This window comes from Rhinoraja longicauda, chromosome 8 (assembly GCF_053455715.1).
Source record: "Rhinoraja longicauda isolate Sanriku21f chromosome 8, sRhiLon1.1, whole genome shotgun sequence".
Classification (NCBI taxonomy): domain Eukaryota; kingdom Metazoa; phylum Chordata; class Chondrichthyes; order Rajiformes; family Arhynchobatidae; genus Rhinoraja; species Rhinoraja longicauda.
In genome coordinates this window covers 23862941-23883516 of record NC_135960.1, presented here as the reverse complement: position 1 = coordinate 23883516, position 20576 = coordinate 23862941, and the positions used below count along the sequence as shown (strand labels likewise).

At 41.2% G+C, this 20576-nt stretch overlaps 1 protein-coding gene across 3 annotated transcripts in view; it reads left to right on the top strand.

Moving 5' to 3' along the window:
- The window catches only part of rab3gap1 (RAB3 GTPase activating protein subunit 1), a 74693-nt gene that overhangs the window by 27670 nt on the left and 26447 nt on the right, over nucleotides 1–20576 (top strand). For all 3 annotated transcript variants that reach the window (XM_078403409.1, XM_078403410.1, XM_078403411.1), the window contains 7 exons: nucleotides 8010–8078; nucleotides 9953–10026; nucleotides 10143–10235; nucleotides 10350–10522; nucleotides 13803–13901; nucleotides 15050–15222; nucleotides 16223–16277. In XM_078403409.1, the coding sequence (XP_078259535.1) occupies nucleotides 8010–8078; nucleotides 9953–10026; nucleotides 10143–10235; nucleotides 10350–10522; nucleotides 13803–13901; nucleotides 15050–15222; nucleotides 16223–16277 (736 nt within the window). The remainder of the gene's footprint in view (nucleotides 1–8009; nucleotides 8079–9952; nucleotides 10027–10142; nucleotides 10236–10349; nucleotides 10523–13802; nucleotides 13902–15049; nucleotides 15223–16222; nucleotides 16278–20576) is intronic.

The following is a 20576-nucleotide window of genomic DNA, read 5'->3' as shown; positions in this document are numbered from 1 at the left end:
TGAGGAAAAACTTTTTTAGTCAGAGAGTTGTGAATCTGTGGAATTCTCTGCCTCAGAGGGCAGTGGAGGCCAATTCTCTGAATACATTCAAGAGAGAGCTAGATAGAGCTCTTAAGGATAGCGGAGTCAGGGGGTATGGGGAGAAAGCAGGAACGGGGTACTGATTGAGAATGATCAGCCATGATCACATTGAATGGCGGTGCTGGCTCGAAGGGCCGAATGGCCTACTCCTGCACCTATTGTCTATAAGAGTTGTTCAATTAAATTAACACCAAGGACAAGGAGAGGAATTAGGACACATTTTATTTGGAGTTGGTAGCTGAAGTTTGATGTATTTTGCACAAAAAGGTAATTAATCATTACAGTACAGTACAGTACAGAACTTTATTGTCATTCGGTACAAGTACCAAACGAAATTACAGCAGTCACAAAACACAACAAAAAAAAGAAAAAAAGTACACAGGACACACGACCCCAAGACAAACATCCATCACAGTGAGTCCAAACACCCCCTCACTGTGATGGAAGGCAACAAAACTTCCACTCTCTTCCCCCCACGCCCACGGACAGGCAGCTCGACCCCTAACGAGGCGACTGACACGCACAGCCCCCGCAAGGGGATGGAAGGCCCCGCGGCCGAGCCGCACCGGGCACTGAAACGTCCCGCGGCCGAGCCGCGCCGGCGATGTTAAGTCCAGCTGCCGAGCCGCGCCGGGCGATGGAAAGCCCCACGGCCGAGCCGCACCGGCCGCTGCCAAGTCCCGTGGCCGAGCCGCGCCGGCGATGTTAAGTCCAGCGGCCGAGCCGCGCCGGGCGATGGAAGGCCCCGCGGCCGAGCAGCACCGGCCGCTGCCGTCCAGCGGCCGAGCCGCGCCGGGCGATGGCAGGCCCCGCGGCCGCGCCGGGCACTGAACCGAGCCGCGCCGGGTGATGGAAGGCCCCCAGTGGCCGAGCCGTACCGGGCGATGGAAGGCCCCGCGGCCGAGCCGCGCCGGGCACTGTTAGGTCCCGCGGCCGAGCCGCGCCGGCGATGCTAAGTCCAGCGGCCGAGCCACGCCGGGCGATGGAAGGCCCCGTGGGCGATGGAAGGTCCCGCGGCCGAGCTGCGCCCCGGGGAAGAGACCTAATAAAAGAAAGGTTTCCCCCACCCCTAAAAATCACATGTGGTTAAAGTGCACATTGTCCGATTTTAATAAAGACCATTTTTATACATTTTGGTTTCACCATGTAGAAATTACAGCTGTGTTTATACATAGTCCCCCCATTTCAGGGCACCATAATGTTTGGGACACATGGCTTTACAGGTGTTTGTAATTGCTCAGGTATGTTTAATTGCCTCCTTAATGCAGGTATAATAGAGCTCTCAGCGCCCATTCTTTCCTCCAGTCTTTCCTCCAGTCTTTCCATCACCTTTGGAAATTTTTGTTGCTGTTTATCAACATGAGAACCAAAGTTGGGCCAATGAAAGTCAAAGAAGCCATTATGAGACTGAGAAACAAGAATAAAACTGTTAGAGACATCAGCCAAACCTTAGGCTTACCAAAATCAACTGTTAGGAACATCTTTAAGAAAAAGAGCACTGGTGAGCTTAGTAATCGCAAAGGGACTGGCAGGCCAAGGAAAACGTGATAGAAGAATTCTCTCTATAATAAAGAAAAATCCCCAAACACCTGTCCGACAGATCAAAACACTCTTCAGGAGTCAGGTGTGGATTTGTCAATGACCACTGTCCACAGAAGACTCCATGAACAGAAAGAGAATGAAGAAACAGGATTGAGCTCTTAAGGATAGCGGAGTCTGGGTATATGGGGAGAAGGCAGGAACGGGGTACTGATTGAGAATGATCAGCCATGATCACATTAGACAATAGACAATGGGTGCAGGAGGATGCCATTCGGCCCTTCGAGCCAGCACCGCCATTCAATGTGATCATGGCCGAAGAGCTCTATCCAGCTCTCTTGAATGCATTCAGAGAATTGGCCTCCACTGCCTTCTGAGGCAGAGAATTCCACAGATTCATAACTCTCTGACTGAAAAAGTTTTTCCTCATCTCAGTTCTAAATGGCCTACCCCTTATTCTTAAACTGTGGCCCCTTGTTCTGGACTCCCCCAACATTGGGAACATGTTTCCTGCCTCTAACGTGTCCAACCCCTTAATAATCTTATACGTTTCGATAAGATCTCCTCTCATCCTTCTAAATTCCAGTGTATACAAGCCTAGTATTGGGGGTAGGGTACTGACATGGATAGAAAATTGGTTGACAGACAGAAAGCAAAGAGTGGGGATAAATGGGTCCCTTTCGGAATGGCAGGCAGTGACCAGTGGGGTACCGCAAGGTTCGGTGCTGGGACCCCAGCTATTTACGATATACATTAATGACTTAGACGAAGGGATTAAAAGTACCATTAGCAAATTTGCAGATGATACTAAGTTGGGGGGTAGTGTGAATTGTGAGGAAGATGCAATAAGGCTGCAGGGTGACTTGGACAGGTTGTGTGAGTGGGCGGATACATGGCAGATGCAGTTTAATGTAGATAAGTGTGAGGTTATTCACTTTGGAAGTAAGAATAGAAAGGCAGATTATTATCTGAATGGTGTCAAGTTAGGAGGAGGGGGAGTTCAACGAGATCTGGGTGTCCTAGTGCATCAGTCAATGAAAGGAAGCATGCAGGTACAGCAGGCAGTGAAGAAAGCCAATGGAATGTTGGCCTTCGTAACAAGAGGAGTTGAGTATAGGAGCAAAGAGGTCCTTCTACAGTTGTACCGGGCCCTGGTGAGACCGCACCTCGAGTACTGTGTGCAGTTTTGGTCTCCAAATTTGAGGAAGGATATTCTTGCTATGGAGGGCGTGCAGCGTAGGTTCACTAGGTTAATTCCCGGAATGGCGGGACTGTCGTATGTTGAAAGGCTGGAGCGATTGGGCTTGTATACACTGGAATTTAGAAGGATGAGGGGGGATCTTATTGAAACATATAAGATAATTAGGGGATTGGACACATTAGAGGCAGATAACATGTTCCCAATGTTGGTGGAGTCCAGAACAAGGGGCCACAGTTTAAGAATAAGGGGTAGGCCATTTAGAACGGAGATGAGGAAGAACTTTTTCAGTCAGAGGGTGGTGAAGTTGTGGAATTCTCTGCCTCAGAAGGCAGTGGAGGCCAGTTCGTTGGATGCTTTCAAGAGAGAGCTGGATAGAGCTCTTAAGGATAGCCGAGTGAGGGGATATGGGGAGAAGGCAGGAACGGGGTACTGATTGAGAGTGATCAGCCATGATCGCATTGAATGGCGGTGCTGGCTCGAAGGGCTGAATGGCCTACTCCTGCACCTATTGTCTATAGTCGCTCCAGTCTCAACATATGATAGTCCCGCCATTCCGGGAATTAACCTAGTAAACCTACGCTGCATGCCCTCAATAGCAAGAATATCCTTCCTCAAATTTGGAGACCAAAACTGCACACAGTACTCCAGGTGCGGTCTCACTAGGGCCCTGTACAACTGCAGAAGGACCTCTTTGCTCCTCTACTCAACTCCTCTTGTAATGAAGGCCAACATTCCATTGACTTTCTTCACTGCCTGCTGTACCTGCATGCTTCCTTTCAGTGTCTGATGCACTAGGACACCCAGATCTCATTGTACGTCCCCTGTTCCTAACTTGACACCATTCAGATAATACTCTGCCTTCCTATTCTTACCACCAAAGTGGATAACCTCGCACTTATCCACATTAAACTGTATCTGCCATGCATCCGCCCACTCACACAACCTGTCCAAGTCACCCTGCAACCTCATAGCATCTTCCTCACAGTTCACACTACCACCCAGCTTTGTATCATCTGCAAATTTGCTAATGGTACTTTTAATCCCTTCATCCAAGTCATTAATGACATTGAATGGTGGTGCTGGCTCGAAGGGCCGAATGGCCTACTCCTGCACCTATTGTCTATTGAAATACAGAAGCTATAGTGTAATATGCAAACCACTGGTTAGCCGCAAAAATAGGATGGCCAGGTTAGAGTTTGCCAAGAAGTACTTAAAAGAACAACCACAATTCTATAAAAAGATCTTGTGGAAAGATGAGACGAAGATTAACTTATATCACAGTGATGGAAAGAGGAAAGTATGGAGGAGAGAAGGAACTGCCCAGGATCCAAAGCATACCACCTCATCTGTGAAACACGGTGGTGGGGTGTTATGGCCTGGGCATGTATGGCTGCTGAAGGTACTGGCTCACTTATCGTCATTGATGATACAACTGCTGATGGTAGTAGCATAATTAATTCTGAAGTGTATAGACACATCCTATCGGCTCAAGTTCAAACAAATGCCTCAAAACGCATTGGCCAGCGGTTCATTCTACAGCAAGACAATGATCCCAAACATCCCAAACAGACAATGATCCCAAACATACGGCACGGTAGCGCAGCGGTAGAGTTGCTGCTTTACAGCGAATGCAGCGCCGGAGACTCAGGTTCGATCCTGACTACCGGTGCTGCACTGTAAGGAGTTTGTACGTTCTCCCCGTGACCTGCGTGGGTTTTCTCCGAGATCTTCGGTTTCCTCCCACACTCCAAAGACGTACAGGTATGTAGGTTAATTGGCTGGGTAAATGTAAAAATTGTCCCTAGTGGGTGTAGGATAGTGTTAATGTACGGGGATCGCTGGGCGGCACGGACTTGGTGGGCCGAAAAGGCCTGTTTCCGGCTGTATATATATGATATGATATGATATGATATATGATACTGCTAAAGCAACAAAGGAGTATTTCAAAGCTAAAAAATGGTCAATTCTTGAGAGGCCAAGTCAATCACCCGATCTGAATCCAATTGAGCATGTCTTTTATATGCTGAAGAGAAATCTGAAGGGGACTAGTCCCCAAAACAAGCATAAGCTAAAGATGGCTGCAATGCAGGCCTGGCAGAACATCACCAGAGAAGACACCTAGCAACTGGTGATGTCCATGCATCGCAGACTTCAAGCAGTCATCGCATGAAAGGCTATGCAACAAAATACTAAACATGACTACTTTCATTTACTTGACGTTGCTGTGTCCCAAACATTTTGGTGCCTGAAATGGGGGGACTATGTCTAAACACTGCTGTAATTTCTACATGGTGAAACCAAAATGTATAAAAATGAACTTTATTAAAATCTGACAATGAGCACTTCAACCGCATGTGCTTTTTTTCTATTACAAATCTCAAATTGTGGAGTACAGAGGCAAATAAATAAATGATGGGTCTTTGCCCCAAACATTATGGAGGGCTCTGTAGTTCACTTGAACAGCTTACAACCCAGCGGTGTGAATATTAATTTCTCTAACTTCAAGTAGCCCTTGCTGTTGCTCTCTCTCCATCTCTCCCCCACCCTAGTTCTCCAACTAGTATCACTGTCCTCCTGATTCATTTTACTGTTTGTATGCCTCATTGTCACCTTCCCCACAGCCAATGAACCAATCTACATTTCCTTGAACATTGCATGCTTTGATCCATCGTTTTCACACATCACCCTTCCATATCTCCCTCTCCCGTGACTCTCAGTCTGAATACGGGTCTCGATCCGAAAGATCACCCATTCCTTCTCTCCAGAGATGCTGCCTGTCGCGCTGAGTTACACCAACATTTTGTGTCTACGGTGTAAACCAGCATCAGCAGTTCCTTCCTATACATTAATTCAGAGAGGGGATGGCTAAGACAGAATGCATTTTTCTTTATAGAAAATACTTTATATGTCGGGCTGAAAAGCCTAATTTTATATAATTTTTGTTTAAATGAGGCATGGATTTGGAGTGGAAAATTGTTGTCCTTGACCTATGCCACAGAGTTCATCCATTCCACCAATTCCTCATCCTGGCCATTGTCTTACTGAGTGTTCAGTACAACCCCAAGATTATAACTGGGCCATATTTTCCTCTGCCAGAAACACTACTTATGTACTTGATGATACTGTTGCAGATAATGTTACGGGAGGCCTTAACATTGTATCAATTCATCTTCTGCAAAAACATTGCTTATGGGCTTGTCACCTCCAGTCTAAATTATTCCATTACATTCTCGGCTGGCTTCTTAGCCTCCTGGCCAAATTATTCCCCAGATTAGTGTCATCTATGTAATTTGGTGACAATGCTTCTGACCACACTGGGGATATACTGTTTCAAACAGTAATTCCATTTGTATGAATTGCAGAGATTTATCTTTTGTTTCTTTTTCTGCAATCCAGTAATTATAGACACCAATTCTTTGATCTATGAGTGTAATTTGCCTTTTAGCGTTTCAGTAAAAAATTAATTATTAAGTGTATTGATTTGGCTGAATCTGCAATGTTTATGGTACTCTCGTGGTTATGAAACTGGACTAGTGGTCAAACGTCATGAGTTGAGATATATGCACAATAAATTGATAATTTGTCTAAGACTGGGAATAAGGTAACTACACCAATTGATTCACTAACATTTGGGGACACAGCCACCCAGCTTCAGTTATAACATAGTATTCTGAAATGACCATGTAAATCACTGTAAACCACTGTCTAGCAAAAGAACTACAGGGCCAATTATTTTCTCATATATCATGCATTAATATTTTTAGAAAGACTATCTTGTGACATGCTGATCAACGTGATTAGACCATGTTTCAAAATGGCAAAAAAGCCATTATTAACTGCAGATAAGACTCAACAGCGTGAAGAAGAATTCCTGCTGGGTTTTCCCCAATTAGCCACTGTAACTGCAGAATTCTTATTGGCCTGAGTTTCTACTGTGATTAGGGGAGTTGTTTGAAATTTCAAATCTTCATCCATGAAAACGTGCACCAAAATAGCAAAAACTTTCTGAACTGGATGGACCTTCTGAAGTATTCAAGACATAAAATATGGTAAATAGAATGGTTTAACTGAAGAACATCCATTTCACAAATCTCAGAGCTGAGAATTGTTCAGATTTTGACACCAGTAACCCTGCAAACCAAAGTTCTAATGAGCAGGCAATCTTTGAAAAACATCACCATTCTGTTTTGGATGGTTGGGGTCTAACTTTGGTTATTCTGCATTTAAAATGTTGGGACTTTGCTAAGTGCATTGTGTGTTTTGTCTTGTAGATTGTTGATTGGCTGATGGATCCTTAAACATTGTTTTTGCGTACGACAGAATTGCCACAGAAATTGCATCATAGGCATTTAAGAATGTTGGTGTTAGCTGATTACTTGGAGAACCATAGGCATTGGCTTCAATCAAATTGTAATACAAGATGTTAATTGGGGAATTTTCGTATGTTCTGTTAAGATATTAATTCAAAGACTGGGCGATTGTTACATAGCTGGCAGCCATTCCCAGGTCCCCAAGTTGTGAGACTTGAAAGTACTTGTTGCTTACTGGGGTCATCACAAGCTAATCGGTTCCAGTCTTTATTTTCTGGTACAGAATATTGAGAAGTTGGAAACTATTTGCTGCACAATTTGAATGTCTGAAAATGATTCACAGCTAGTACATTATACTAGCAGCTGTTTGGAAGCGATAGGTGATCTACCCTTTCTTCTGCCTTGAGCCATTAAATGCAGTGCAAGGTAAATATTAAATCTGGAACTTGTTCTGATCAAGTTATCTACTAAGCCAACTGGGGAATGCATTTTAATTTATTTTAACGTAGATAACTTTGGGCAGTTATGTATCAGTCCTAATAGCTTAATGGTTTGGGACATCTTTGAAAAACAGAATGGGGTGGTGACGTCACATTTATGTTATGTGGCCACTGAGATGCATCACCACTTGGCATTGAAAGGTAGAACTAGAGTTAAGAGTGCCTTGTGCATTTCCATTAAAATAATGGCAATAATGTTGTACAGCAACAGATTTTTGTATTGGATGGTCTAGTGGATTTCAAGACATTACTATATCTGACATTTTAACAATTACTATATCTGACATTTTGCCGTGAATCTACTTTTTTAAAACAGGGAACCTGATTATGATTAATAAAGATTTAAAAATTCTAACTACTGTCATGTCTTTGCTTTAGTGAATTACACTTAGCCGCCACCTGGCCTCATCTTACAGAAGGCATTATTGTTGATAATGATGTATACTCGTAAGTACTGATTGGTTTTAATTTTTTACCTTTTAAAATAAAAATGATTTATGACGTTTTTGGTAAAATCTCAGAATTATAGATATTCCATCCTCTGACAAGTTTTTGCTTTTTACAGAAGGAATTCAAAATACAGCTCCATCTAAAATCAAAATGCTGTAAATGTTGGTAATCTGAATTTTTAAAAAAAATGTGTATTTTGTTTCCTTAGTGCATTCCAACTGAAGAGAATTAACTTTTATCAAGAAGACCCTATTTAATTTATTTCATTACATTTTGGAAAGGATTTAATTAAATCTTGCCAATATTTGAGGAAAGCATTGAAATACATTGAACGTCAAAGATTGAGAAATGATAAGCAGCAATTAAATTGATTGTACTTCAAAAAAGAATTGCTAAAGTGTAAGGTTGATCTGTTGGAAGGGAATGAGTTTCAGTGCTCCTGAATGTCAGGCACTTTTAATTGGAGCTCTTTGTTCAGCTATGAGAAAACACCACCTAAAGAAAATCATGAGAAAACCAAGTGCCTTGTCATCAAATCAGCGGCCATGTCAAATTTGCCAAATCCCCTGGCTGTTTGATTAAAAATATCTAATAGGATGCCAAAGTATCTAATTGATTAGAACAGTGTTGTTCTGCAAGTCTACCCCAACAATCATATTATCATTTATTGAGGTCAATTATTTGAAAAACCCTAAATAGGCACCCCACTGGGGGAAAAACCCCCCAAAATATAATGCTTGATTCTTTAGAAGAGTTAAAATTTTAAATATATAAAACATGCCCAATTTTATTCATTATGTTGTAAGAAATGAGGCAGGGAAGAAGTAGTTGCCAATGGTGTTCTTACTGTTGAGTGGCAATGAACTGTAAAGTGTGAAGGAAGGAACTGCAGATACTGGTTTAAATCGAAGATGGACACAAAATGCTGGAGTAACTCAGCGGGATAGGCAGCATCTCTGGAGAGAAGGAATGGGTGACGTTTCGAGTCGAGACCCTTCTTCAAACTGATGTCAGGGGAGTGGGTGGTACATAGATAAGGAAGTGCATAGATAAGGAAGTGCTAGGTGCAAAAACAGGACAAAGGGAATGGAGATCAAGGAATATGTAGAATAGATCAGTTAGTTGGGAGAAGATAACAACAAAGCAAAAAGAGATAAAATGTAGTTGAAGACAGTAAGACTGGTCAGAGAACTGGGAATGGGGAGAAGATGGAGAGAAAGGGAAAGCAAGGGTTACTTGAAGTTAGAGAAGTCAATGTTCATACTGCTGGGGTGTATGCTGCCCAAGCGAAATATGAGGTGTCATTCCTCCAATTTGCACTGGGCCTCACTCTAACAATGGAAGAGGCCCAGGACAAAAAGGTCTGTGGTAATGGGAGGGGGAGTTAAAGTGTTGAGCAACTGGGAGATCAGGTAGGTTTAGGTGGACTGAGCGGAGGTGTTCAGCGAAACGATCGCTGAGCCTGCGCTTGGTCTTGTCGATATACAGGAGTCCGCACCTGGATTAGCAGATACAGTAGATGAGGTTGGAGGAGGTGCAAGTTAACGTCTGCCTCACCTGAAAAGACTGTTGGGGTCCTTGGACGGATTCGAGGGGGGGAGGTATAGGGACAGGTGTTGCATCTCCTGCGGTTGCAGGGGAAAGTACCTGGGGAGGGGGTGGTTTGGGTGGGAAGGGACGAGTTGCGGAAGGAACGGTCTCTGCAGAAAGGGGTGGAGATGGGAAGATGTGGCTGCGGAGGGAACAATCTGCGGAAACGGGAGGAGATGGGAAGATGTGGCAGGCAGAGGGAACTGTCTGCGGAATTGCGGCGGAAATGGTCTCTGCGAAATGTAAATATGTCACACAACTATTAACTTTTCTTTTGCTAGGGACCTTGATGCTCTGCAAGCACCCCTATGGTCTGTCAGGGTGAGGAAGGCTGATAACCCCCAGTGTTTGTTGGGTATAAAATTATTCTCCTCTACTATGAAAAACTGGAAGTGAAATTGAATTTAAAATTTAGTATCTACTACTATTATTATATTGGAAACTTTAATTGGTTGGACTATCTTTTAATAGGAGATTTTCTCACTGAGTTCTTTAAACTGTGTCTTCGGAAAGAGTCGATTGATGAGATTCTTGGAAGGTCAACATTTGAGGATGAAAGTAAAGGTTAAAACAATTTGACTTTAACATTCAAATAACTGTTTATTTTAAAGAATTTGATGCATTCAAAATATCGTTTCAATGTATTAAATATATTGTTTGTAACAATGCTTTTTGCAGATCATGCAGATATTAGCCAAGCTTTGCAGAAGCTCACAGAGCCAACTTCTGTTCACATGCCTCGACTATCTACCATGTCAAATATGGTCCACAGTGCTCGCAAGAGGATGCATAAACACAGACGAATAGAAGAGTCACCAATTAGTAATGAAGTTCTAAACTCCATTTTATTAGTAAGTGGTTATTTACTTTTAAAGCATGCCTAATTCTGACAACTCAAAACAGCTTTTTCATTAATAATGGGCAGCTCATCTGTTGCCCCAAAATCTGTATCACCTTGGCAGAATCACGCTATTTGTTCCCATTTGATTCCAGCACAGTCTTCTGGTTATTTACCCTGTGCACTTACAGTGCCCTCCATAATGTTTGGGACAAAGACCCATCATTTATTTTATTTACCTCTGTACTCCACAATTTGAGATTTGTAATAGAAAAAAATCACATGTGGTTAAAGTGCACATTGTCAGATTTTAATAAAGGCCATTTTTATACATTTTGGTTTCACCATGTAGAAATTACAACTGTGTTTATACATATCCCCCCCCCCCCCCCCATTTCAGGGCACCATAATGTTTGGGACACAATGTCATGTAAATGAAAGTAGTTATGTTTAGTATTTTGTTGCATATCCTTTGCATGCAATGACTGCTTGAAGTTTGTGATTCATGGACACCACCAGTTGCTGGTTCTCTGGCGATGATCTGCCAGACCTGCATTGCAGCCATCTTTAGCTTATGCTTGTTTTGGGGGCTAGTCTCCTTCAGTTTTCTCTTCAGCATATAAACGGCATGCTCAATTGGGTTCAGATCGGGTGATTAACTTGGCCACTCAAGAATTTACCATTTTTTAGTTTTGAAAAACTCCTTTGTTGCTTTAGCAGTATGTTTGGGATCATTGTCTTGCTGTAGCATGAACCGCCGGCCAATGAGTTTTGAGGCATTTGTTTGAACTTGAGCAAATAGGATGTGTCTAAACACTTCAGAATTCATCATATTACCACCATTAGCAGGTGTATCATCAATGACGATAAGTGAGCCGGTACCTTCGGCAGCCGAACATGCCTAGGCCATAACGCCCCCACCACCATGTTTCACAGATGAGGTGGTGTGCTTTGGATGTTGGGCAGTTCCTTCTCCTCCATACTTTGCTCTTGCCATCATTCTGATGTAAGTTAATCTTCGTCTCATCTGTCCACAAGACCTTTTTCCAGAACTGTGGTTGCTCTTTTAAGTATTTCTTGGCAAACTGTAATCTGGCCATCCTATTTTTGCGGCTAACCAGTGGTTTGCATCTTGCAGTGTAGCCTCGGAATTTCAGTTCATGAAGTCTTCTGCGGACAGTGTTCATTGACAAATCCACACCTGAAAAGTGTTTCTGATCTGTGGTACAGGTGTTTGGGGATTTTTCTTGCTTATAGAGAGAATTATTCTGTCATCAGCTGTGGAGGTCTTCCTTGGCCTGCCAGTCCCTGTGCGTTTAATGATGTTCCTAACAATTGATTTTGGTAACCCTAAGGTTTGGCTGATGTCTCTAACAGTTTTATTCTTGTTTCTCAGTCTCATAATGGGTTCTTTGACTTTCATTGTCCTCATGTTGATAAACGGCAATAAAGGTTTCCAAAGGTGATGGAAAGACTGGAGGAAAGACTAGGTGCTGAGACCTCTGTTTTACCTGCATTAAGGAGGCAATTAAACACATCTGAGCAATTACAAACACCTGTGAAGCCATGTGTCCCAAACATTATGGTGCCCTGAAATGTGGGGACTATGTACAAACACAGCTGTAATTTCGACATGGTGAAACCAAAATGTATTAAAATGGCCTTTAATAAAATCTGACAATGTGCACTTTAACCACATGTGATTTCTTCTATTACAAATCTCAAATTCTGGAGTACAGAGGTAAATAAATAAATGATCGGTCTTTGTCCCAAACATTAGGAATGACCCAGTGAAGTTATGCGCAGCCAGCCGTAGTCACAGCATTGTTTTGATAGCCAGTGAAGCCCAAACCCATGTCAAGAAGTTTACATTTCAAACTTCAGAGAACACATCCAGACACTAAAAATCCATTAATATAAAATATTAAAGCTAGCCAGAGTAATAAAAAATGGACCTGCGTATTTCCTGGCAGTTGATTTCTCCTTTCCTTGTCTGAGATCAGGTTTAACCAGCCTGAGAGCTGAGAAATCTGTGAAAGATTGTGCTGCCTTGTTGACTCCATCAGAGCAGTACAGACAACGACAGGTGGCAGCGGCGGGACAGAAGATAACAATGTCAGCTCTGATTAAGGCTAGCAATGGAAATTTGTATTTCCATAGGGATATCTGTGCAAGTGCTGTAATTAGCACTAGTGTTGGACCAGAGAAACTACACAGTATGTTTTAAAGGATTGAAAGCAAATGATACTATAAATTAGGAATTTGAAGCTCAAATGAAAATTAATAATCAAGATATAAATGATAGAAAATTGAATTAAGAAGAAAGGATTGTAGCATAAGAGAACTGTAACTTTGTGGGCTATTTTATACTGCCATTTCTCACTGGCCTGGTCTCTTTGCCCTGTTTACCTGATTCAGATGCTGAGGACTAATCTTGCCAGGTACTGAAACCTTTAATGCTCCTCCCCAATTCTGGTTACTCTACCCCCTACCTTCTGGAAAAGCTTTTGAATGCTTTGATAGATACAAAAGCCGCATACGCCCTCTCCTGCCCTGTTCTGCAGTGTCTAAAAGCTGTAATTGATTTTCAATAATTTTTAAATGGCCCTGAAATTGAGACATTCAAAACTATTAAAATAAAGCATGACATCTAAAAGTTTACAAATCATTACATATTTTTAAAAAACGACTTAAAAAATATAAGAATGCTTTGAATTAAAAATATTAAACTGAACGAACCAGTATTTACATATCTCTTCCTTGTTCCTCATTTTAATTAATGGAATCATAAGGCAATTCCACAATTTGATGCTGTGGTGTCTCAACTAGACATGGCAACAAGACATATTAGACCTTCTGAATCTGTCAGTGGGTCTATGCCATCTGTTTTGACAGCAGAATTCCAGACTTCTGTTTGAACAGCTAAATGCCAACAATTTCTATTCTATATTTTTCAATACAAAAGTTCGGGAATTTAAATCATTTCAGACATTGCAAGATTTGATGTTGGGGATTGCTGCCAGTTGCTTTAGTATGGTGATAAATTAAAAATGTTAACCAAAATAGTAATTGGATTGACAATATAAATCAAGAGTTAAATAATTAATGCTCGCATCTACCATTGCAAAATTAATAATTAAATACAAATTGAAAAATTGCTCTTCCCTATTTCTCAATCCTGATGTCAGAATCCGGATCTCTTTTACAGATACTGCTTGATCTGTAAACATTTGCAGCATTTTCTGCTTTTACTAATAATAGTATATACCCCAGCCTGACATTTTGTATTTTAGTTTCTGTTTCCAGATGCTGCTGAAAAGACTGGAGATTCATCTAATGCTAAATGTAGCAGCTCAAGAGGAAATAATATTGCTGCATCTGAAGAAGAGTGGGTAAGTTCTGAAACTTACTACCCGATTCAACCTTAGAAAGTATTTAACTATTTCCCACTTTGCTTATTAATACACAGCTGATCATAAGCCCTTCAGACGTAAGACTCCAGCTGCACAACTCTAGCTATAAAGCATCTATTCAGGCATCTCTGGAATTACCATTTGTCAATAATCTTGATGACTTGACAGAACTTTCAATCACTTTTTAATGTAGCTTTGCTCATCTCTACCACAGGTCTGCCTCTGACACCTGTAGTTCCTCAAGATAAACCGTGTTGCAAACAAGAGATAATGGGAGAGCAATTGGTTTCTGGTCATTAGCATTAACCACACAGGTGTACTCTATTCTGCATAATTGTTCTGTTGCAGTTCCAGTTTAAGTATTTGTAAAATATATATTAACTATTGGACATATTTTAAGTATTATAATAATTTAGACTTAACTATATCAGAAACGTTTAAAAGTTGCATGGATTATTAAGCAGCGATACACAAAACCACTTAAATTAGTGGTCTAGAAATTCTATCAAGTAGCATTATATTTTTATTTTCAATGGAGTTTAATTTAATCTGGATCAATTGTGGTAATATGGGATTTGGAAATTGTGTGGTTGTTAATCGCCATAAGAATGCTTTACATCGATGTAAAAGGCCTGCATTAGTTAAATAGTCCAAGTCTAGCAATGAAGATTTTACTTCATTCCTTTATATAGGCCAGGTTCACCATTCATTTATTTATTTTGTGTGTTAACTGCCACTATCCTTGCCCCTGTCAGTGTTGTGTGCTTGTGCTTATGTAATATGAGCCAGTCAACAATGCGGCAACACACAACTGTAAACTAATAATGTTGCTATTTCTTGCCATTTAACATTTTGTTAAAATATTTATTTATCAAATGGCTGGTCAAGCTGGTTTCAGTTCCCATATATAACTTAATCCTTAACATTGTTATGTTTCTATCATTTAGGCTGACTCGAGTATGCTAGTTACATAATTCGCATTTCTTAATGTTCTGGAATGTTCTTGGCTTATATTATCATTCTCAAGTTTGTTCGCCATCATAATCAACTTGAAAATAGATTTGATATAAAATTAGTAAATCACTATATATTAATCTTTTCATTATCATCTGTACCATCTTTTCCAGAATCTTTACAGTCAATTTAAATCCGCTCCTTCAGACAGTCTGACGTACAAGTTGGCTTTGTGTCTCTGTATGGTTAACTTTTACCATGGTGGAATGAGGGGTGTGGCCCATTTATGGCAAGAATTTGTGTTGGAAATGCGGTACAGATTGGAAAATAATTATATTGTGCCAGGGTAAGATATTGATTTTACGTCTTCCACACACTTTTCAGCCTGGGATTGAATTTATTAATTAAGGTTGCACTTCACATTGGATGCACACTGTGCTTAATCATTTGCACCTTACATCTGATAGAGCAGATTGAGTTTGAGGTTCACATTTGACATAACTGAATGACAGAAGGAATAATGATTATTGTGGTTCAACTATTTGGGGATTGAAATATAGGGTGTGCCAGCTTGATGTCTATGAAGGTAGACTATTAAAAATAGAAAATGCGTGTTTGGAAATTCTGTGCTGATATATAATTCCATCAACAGCAGCAAAACAACAGCAAAATGGTTAGTACCAGCTGCTATGGACCCGTTGGGTCCAAACGTCTCCTGCATTGGTTTAGCACCCTCCCCTCCCCCCCTCAACCCCCCCAGGGCCGGGGGCAGGCGAGGGGGGAGAGGAAAGTGGAGAGGGAGCCACTCACCCCGCCTCGGGGCAGCTATCACGGCGGCCAGCAGCAGGAGAGCTCTCCTCATCCCCCCCTCATTGGCCGCCATTCCCGTCACTCGGGCGGGCCCTGCCCCCTCTGAGCGGCAACTCTCCCCCAACTGCGCACGCGCGGATCTGGCGGCCATCTTACTGTTGTGACGCAAGATGAACATGTAAGTATTAGATCAACGGGCCCCAACTGCGCAGACGCGGACCCGTTGGGTTCCCATTGTGAAGTCGAATACGGAGGTATTACTGCGCAAGTGCGGCTGATGGGCAAGGAGAGTGGGAGCGAATTATTAAAGTTTAAAAAGTGATTTATTAAAGTTAAAAAAGTGAATAAATTTAAAATATAACAACCATTTGAACCGCAGGCCAATGATGAATAAGGTGGGCCTAAATTTTTGCGCTATCGTGTACTGTTTTTGCTGTATTTCGGGAACAAACTGACATATAAGCGAACATGCGTACGAATATACATACAAGATGAGAGTTTTCGTAACATATAGATTTATTCATTCTCTTTGTCAGATTATCCGCCGGAGCTCCAGACTTAAGATGCTGTTTGTTACATCAAAAACTTCAGGTAAAATTGAAAATGGCACCATTAATTTCCATCCATTTTTTAAAAACCAGTTTAATTGTCCAATGCAAATAAAACCATTAAAACAATTATGTTCTGTTTGACTTTAGGTAGATGCATTGTATCATTGCAAATGAAAACATGAGAGATTAAATGTAGCAAATCTCATTAAAATATGTTTGCTGTGTATAACTAAAATAACATTATTTCTCGCAACAGAAAAATATAATCTGTAATAAATCATTATTCTCCTATGCTGAAATTTCTGATGTTAAGGTAGTCTGTTGGAAAATATGAAGGTATTATTTTGGTAATGTCTTTAGTGTTGTTTACTGACAAAATAACGAGAACATAATATTTGGCATCATTGTCTTTTTTCTATAATCAAGAATCATTCCTGAAGTTCTAGGTGTCTTAGGTCTCCATTATTGAATGGAGTGAAATATTGTTATTTTTGGCAAATTCTGTTTTAAGGTTTTGTAGATGATACAAAACGATTCTACAATATCTTAAAGTCTTAATATATGTAAAACATCTCATCTGCTAATTATTTGACATCTGTCAATAGCCATTCCGACTTGCATGTCAACGATTGGAACTACAGTGCCCTCCATAATGTTTGAGACAAAGACCCATCATTTATTTATTTGCCTCTGTACTCCACAATTTGAGATTTGTAATAGGAAAAAAATCACATGTGGTTAAAGTGTCAGATTTTAATAAAGGCCATTTTTATACATTTTGGTTTCACCATGTAGAGATTACAGCAGGGCATCAAAATGTTTGGGACACAGCAATGTCATGTAAATAAAAGTAGTTATGTTTAGTATTTTGTTGCATATCCTTTGTATGGATTGACTGCTTGAAGTCTACGATTCATGGACATCACCAGCTGCTGGGTGTCTTCTCTGGTGATGCTCTGCCAGGCCTGTATTGCAGTCATCTTTAGCTTATGCTTGTTTTGGGGGCTAGTGCCCTTCAGTTTTCTCTTCAGCATATTAAAGTCATGCTCAATTGGGTTCAGATCGGGGGATTGACTTAGCCACTCAGGAATTAACCAATTTTTAGCTTTGAAAAACTCCTTTGTTGCTTTAGCAGTATATTTGGGATCATTGTCTTGCTGTCAAATAAACCGCCGGCCAATGAGTTTTGAGGCATTTGTTTGAACATGAGCAGATAGGATATGTCTATACACTTCAGAATTCATTATGCTACTACCATCAGCAGTTGTTTCATTAATAAAGATAAGTGAGCAAGTTTCTTCAGCACCCATACATGCCCAGGCCATAACACCCACACCACCGTGTTTCACAGATGAGGTGACATGCTTTAGATCTTGGGCAATTCCTTCTCTCCACCATAAAGTGCTCTTGCAATCACTCTGATATAAGTTAATCTTTGTCTCATGTCCACAAGACCTTTTTCCAGAACTGTTGTTGCTCTTTTAAGTACTTCTTGGCAAACTGTAACCTGGCCATCCTATCTTTGCAGCTAACCAGTGGTTTGCATCTTGCAGTGTAGCCTCTGTATTTCTGTCCTCGAAGTATTCTGCGGATAGTGGTCATTGACAAATCCACACCTGACTCCTGAAGAGTGTTTCTGATCTGTCGTACAGGTGTTTGGGGATTATTCTTTACTGCAGAGAGAATTCTTCTGTTATCAGCTGTGGAGGTCTTCCTTGGCCTGCCAGTCCCTTTGTGATCAGTAAGTTCTCCAGTGCTCTCTTTCTTCTTAGTGATGTTCCAAACAGTTGATTTTGGTAAGCCTAAGGTTTGGCTGATGTCTCTAACAGTTTTATTCTTGTTTCTCAGTCTCATAATGGCTTCTTTGACTTTCATTGGCACAACTTTGGTCCTCATATAACAACTACAGCATGGAAACAGGCCTGTCCGGCCCTACCAGTCCACGCCGACCATTCTCCCTGACCTAGTCTCATCTACCTGCACTCAGACCATAACCCTCCAATCCCCTCCTATCCATATACCTATCCAATTTACTCTTAAATAATAAAATCGAGCCAGCCTCCACCACTTCCACCGGAAGCCCATTCCATACAGCCACAACCCTCTGAGTAAAGAAGTTCCCCCTCATGTTACCCCTAAACCTTTGTCCCTCAATTCTGAAGCTATGTCCCCTTGTTGGAATCTTCCCCACTCTCAAAGGGAAAAGCCTACCCACGTCAACTCTGTCCGTCCCTCTCAAAATTTTAAAAACCTCTATCAAGTCCCCCCTCAACCTTCTACGCTCCAAAGAATAAAGACCCAACCTGTTCAACCTCTCTCTGTTGCCTAAGTGCTGAAACCCAGGCAACATTCTAGTAAATCTCCTCTGTACCCTCTCCATTTTGTCGACATCCTTCCTATAATTTGGCGACCAGAACTGCACACCATACTCCAGATTCGGCCTCACCAATGCCCTGTACAATTTCAACATTACATCCCAACTTCTATACTCGATGCTCTGATTTATAAAGGCAAGCATACCAAACGCCTTCTTCACCACCCTATCCACATGAGATTCCACCTTCAGGGAACAATGCACAGTTATTCCCAGATTCCTCTTTTCCACTGCATTCCTCAATTCCCTACCATTTACCCTGTACGTCCTATTTTGATTTGTCCTACCAAAATGCAGCACCTCACACTTATCAGCATTAAACTCCATCTGCCATCTTTCAGCCCACCCTTCCAAAAGGCCCAAGTCTCTCTGTAGACTTTGAAAATCTACCTCACTATCAACTACTCCAAGATTCCTTTTACATTCTTTATATTCCTCAAGAACCTCATTTACTCCCTGCCGCTTATATTTATTGTATATCTCCCTCTTTTTCCGAACCAAGTGTCCAATTTCCCTGGAAAACCACGGCTCTTTCAAATTATTATTCTTTCCTTTCCACCGAACAGGGACATAAAGACTCTGTACTCTCAAAATTTCACCTTTAAACAGCAATAAAAGTTTCCAAAGGTGATGGAAAGACTGGAGGAAAGACTAGGTGCTGAGAGCTCTTTTATACCTGCATTAAGGAGGCAATTATTACACACCTGAGCAATTACAAACGCCTGTGAAGCCATGTGTCCCAAACTTTACGGTGCCCTGAAATGGGGGGGGACTAAAGACAGCTGTAATTTCGACATGGTGAAACCAAAATGCATAAAAACTGTCTGACAATGTGCACTTTAACCACATGTGGTTTTTTTCTATTATAAATCTCAAAGTTATAATAGGCAAATAAATAAATGATGGGTCTTTGTCTCAAACATTATGGAGAGCACTGTACATCATACACCTGATATTTTGGATTGCTTCATTTGAATTAACCATATATCACAAAATAATTACTCTTTTTCAGAGGATGTAGAGTTGTTCAGCCCTACTGCTAACATGACTGATTTCTGCAAAGTCAGTTTTCATTATTAGAGTCAGTGATAGAGCATGGAAACAGGCCCTTTGGCCCAACTTGCCCACCCCAACCAACATGCCTCGTCTACACTAGTCCTATATGCCTGTGTTTGACCATATCTTTCCAAACCAATCCTATCCATGTACGTCCATGAGTTTTTTAAATGTTGCGATAGTACCTGTCTCAACTACCTCCTCTAGCAGTTTGTTCCATTTATCCACCACCCTTTGTGTAAAAAAAAATGTTGCCTCTCAGGCTCTTGTTAAACCTTTCCCCCTCATCTTTCTTGATTCCCTACTCTGGGTAAAAGTCTTTGTGCATTTATCCTATCTATTCTTCTCATCATCTTATATATAAGATCACCTCTCATTCTGCCTCACCCCTCAACCTGTCCATATCGCTCAGGTCCTCAAGTCCTGGCAACATCTATGTAAATCTTCTCTGCACCCTTTCCTGCTTAACAATATCTTTCCTATATCTGGGTAACCAAAACTGAACACAATACTCAAAATGCGGTTTCACCAATGTCTTGTACAACTGTAACATAACCTCCCAACTTCCATAAACAATACTCTAACTGATGAGTGCCGAAAGCCTTCTTGAATGTGCCAAAAGCCTTCTTGAATGTGCCGAAAGCCTCCTTGCTTGAAATTCCTTAATGATATTGTCTATGACATTCAGTTGTATGGATTTTGTAAATCCACTCATGGAACAGAATAGCATTGAGCTTTGAACGATTGTCATATGTGCAATACTCTCTCATTTTCCCTTTCTTTCCCCTTTTACATAACTGTAACCATTAGGAATCAGAACACCAGGTATTGTTACATCGATTATTGGAATCAATTCAATTGCAATAGGAAAATTCGTGGGGGAAAATGAGAATAGGAAATGACAGAGAA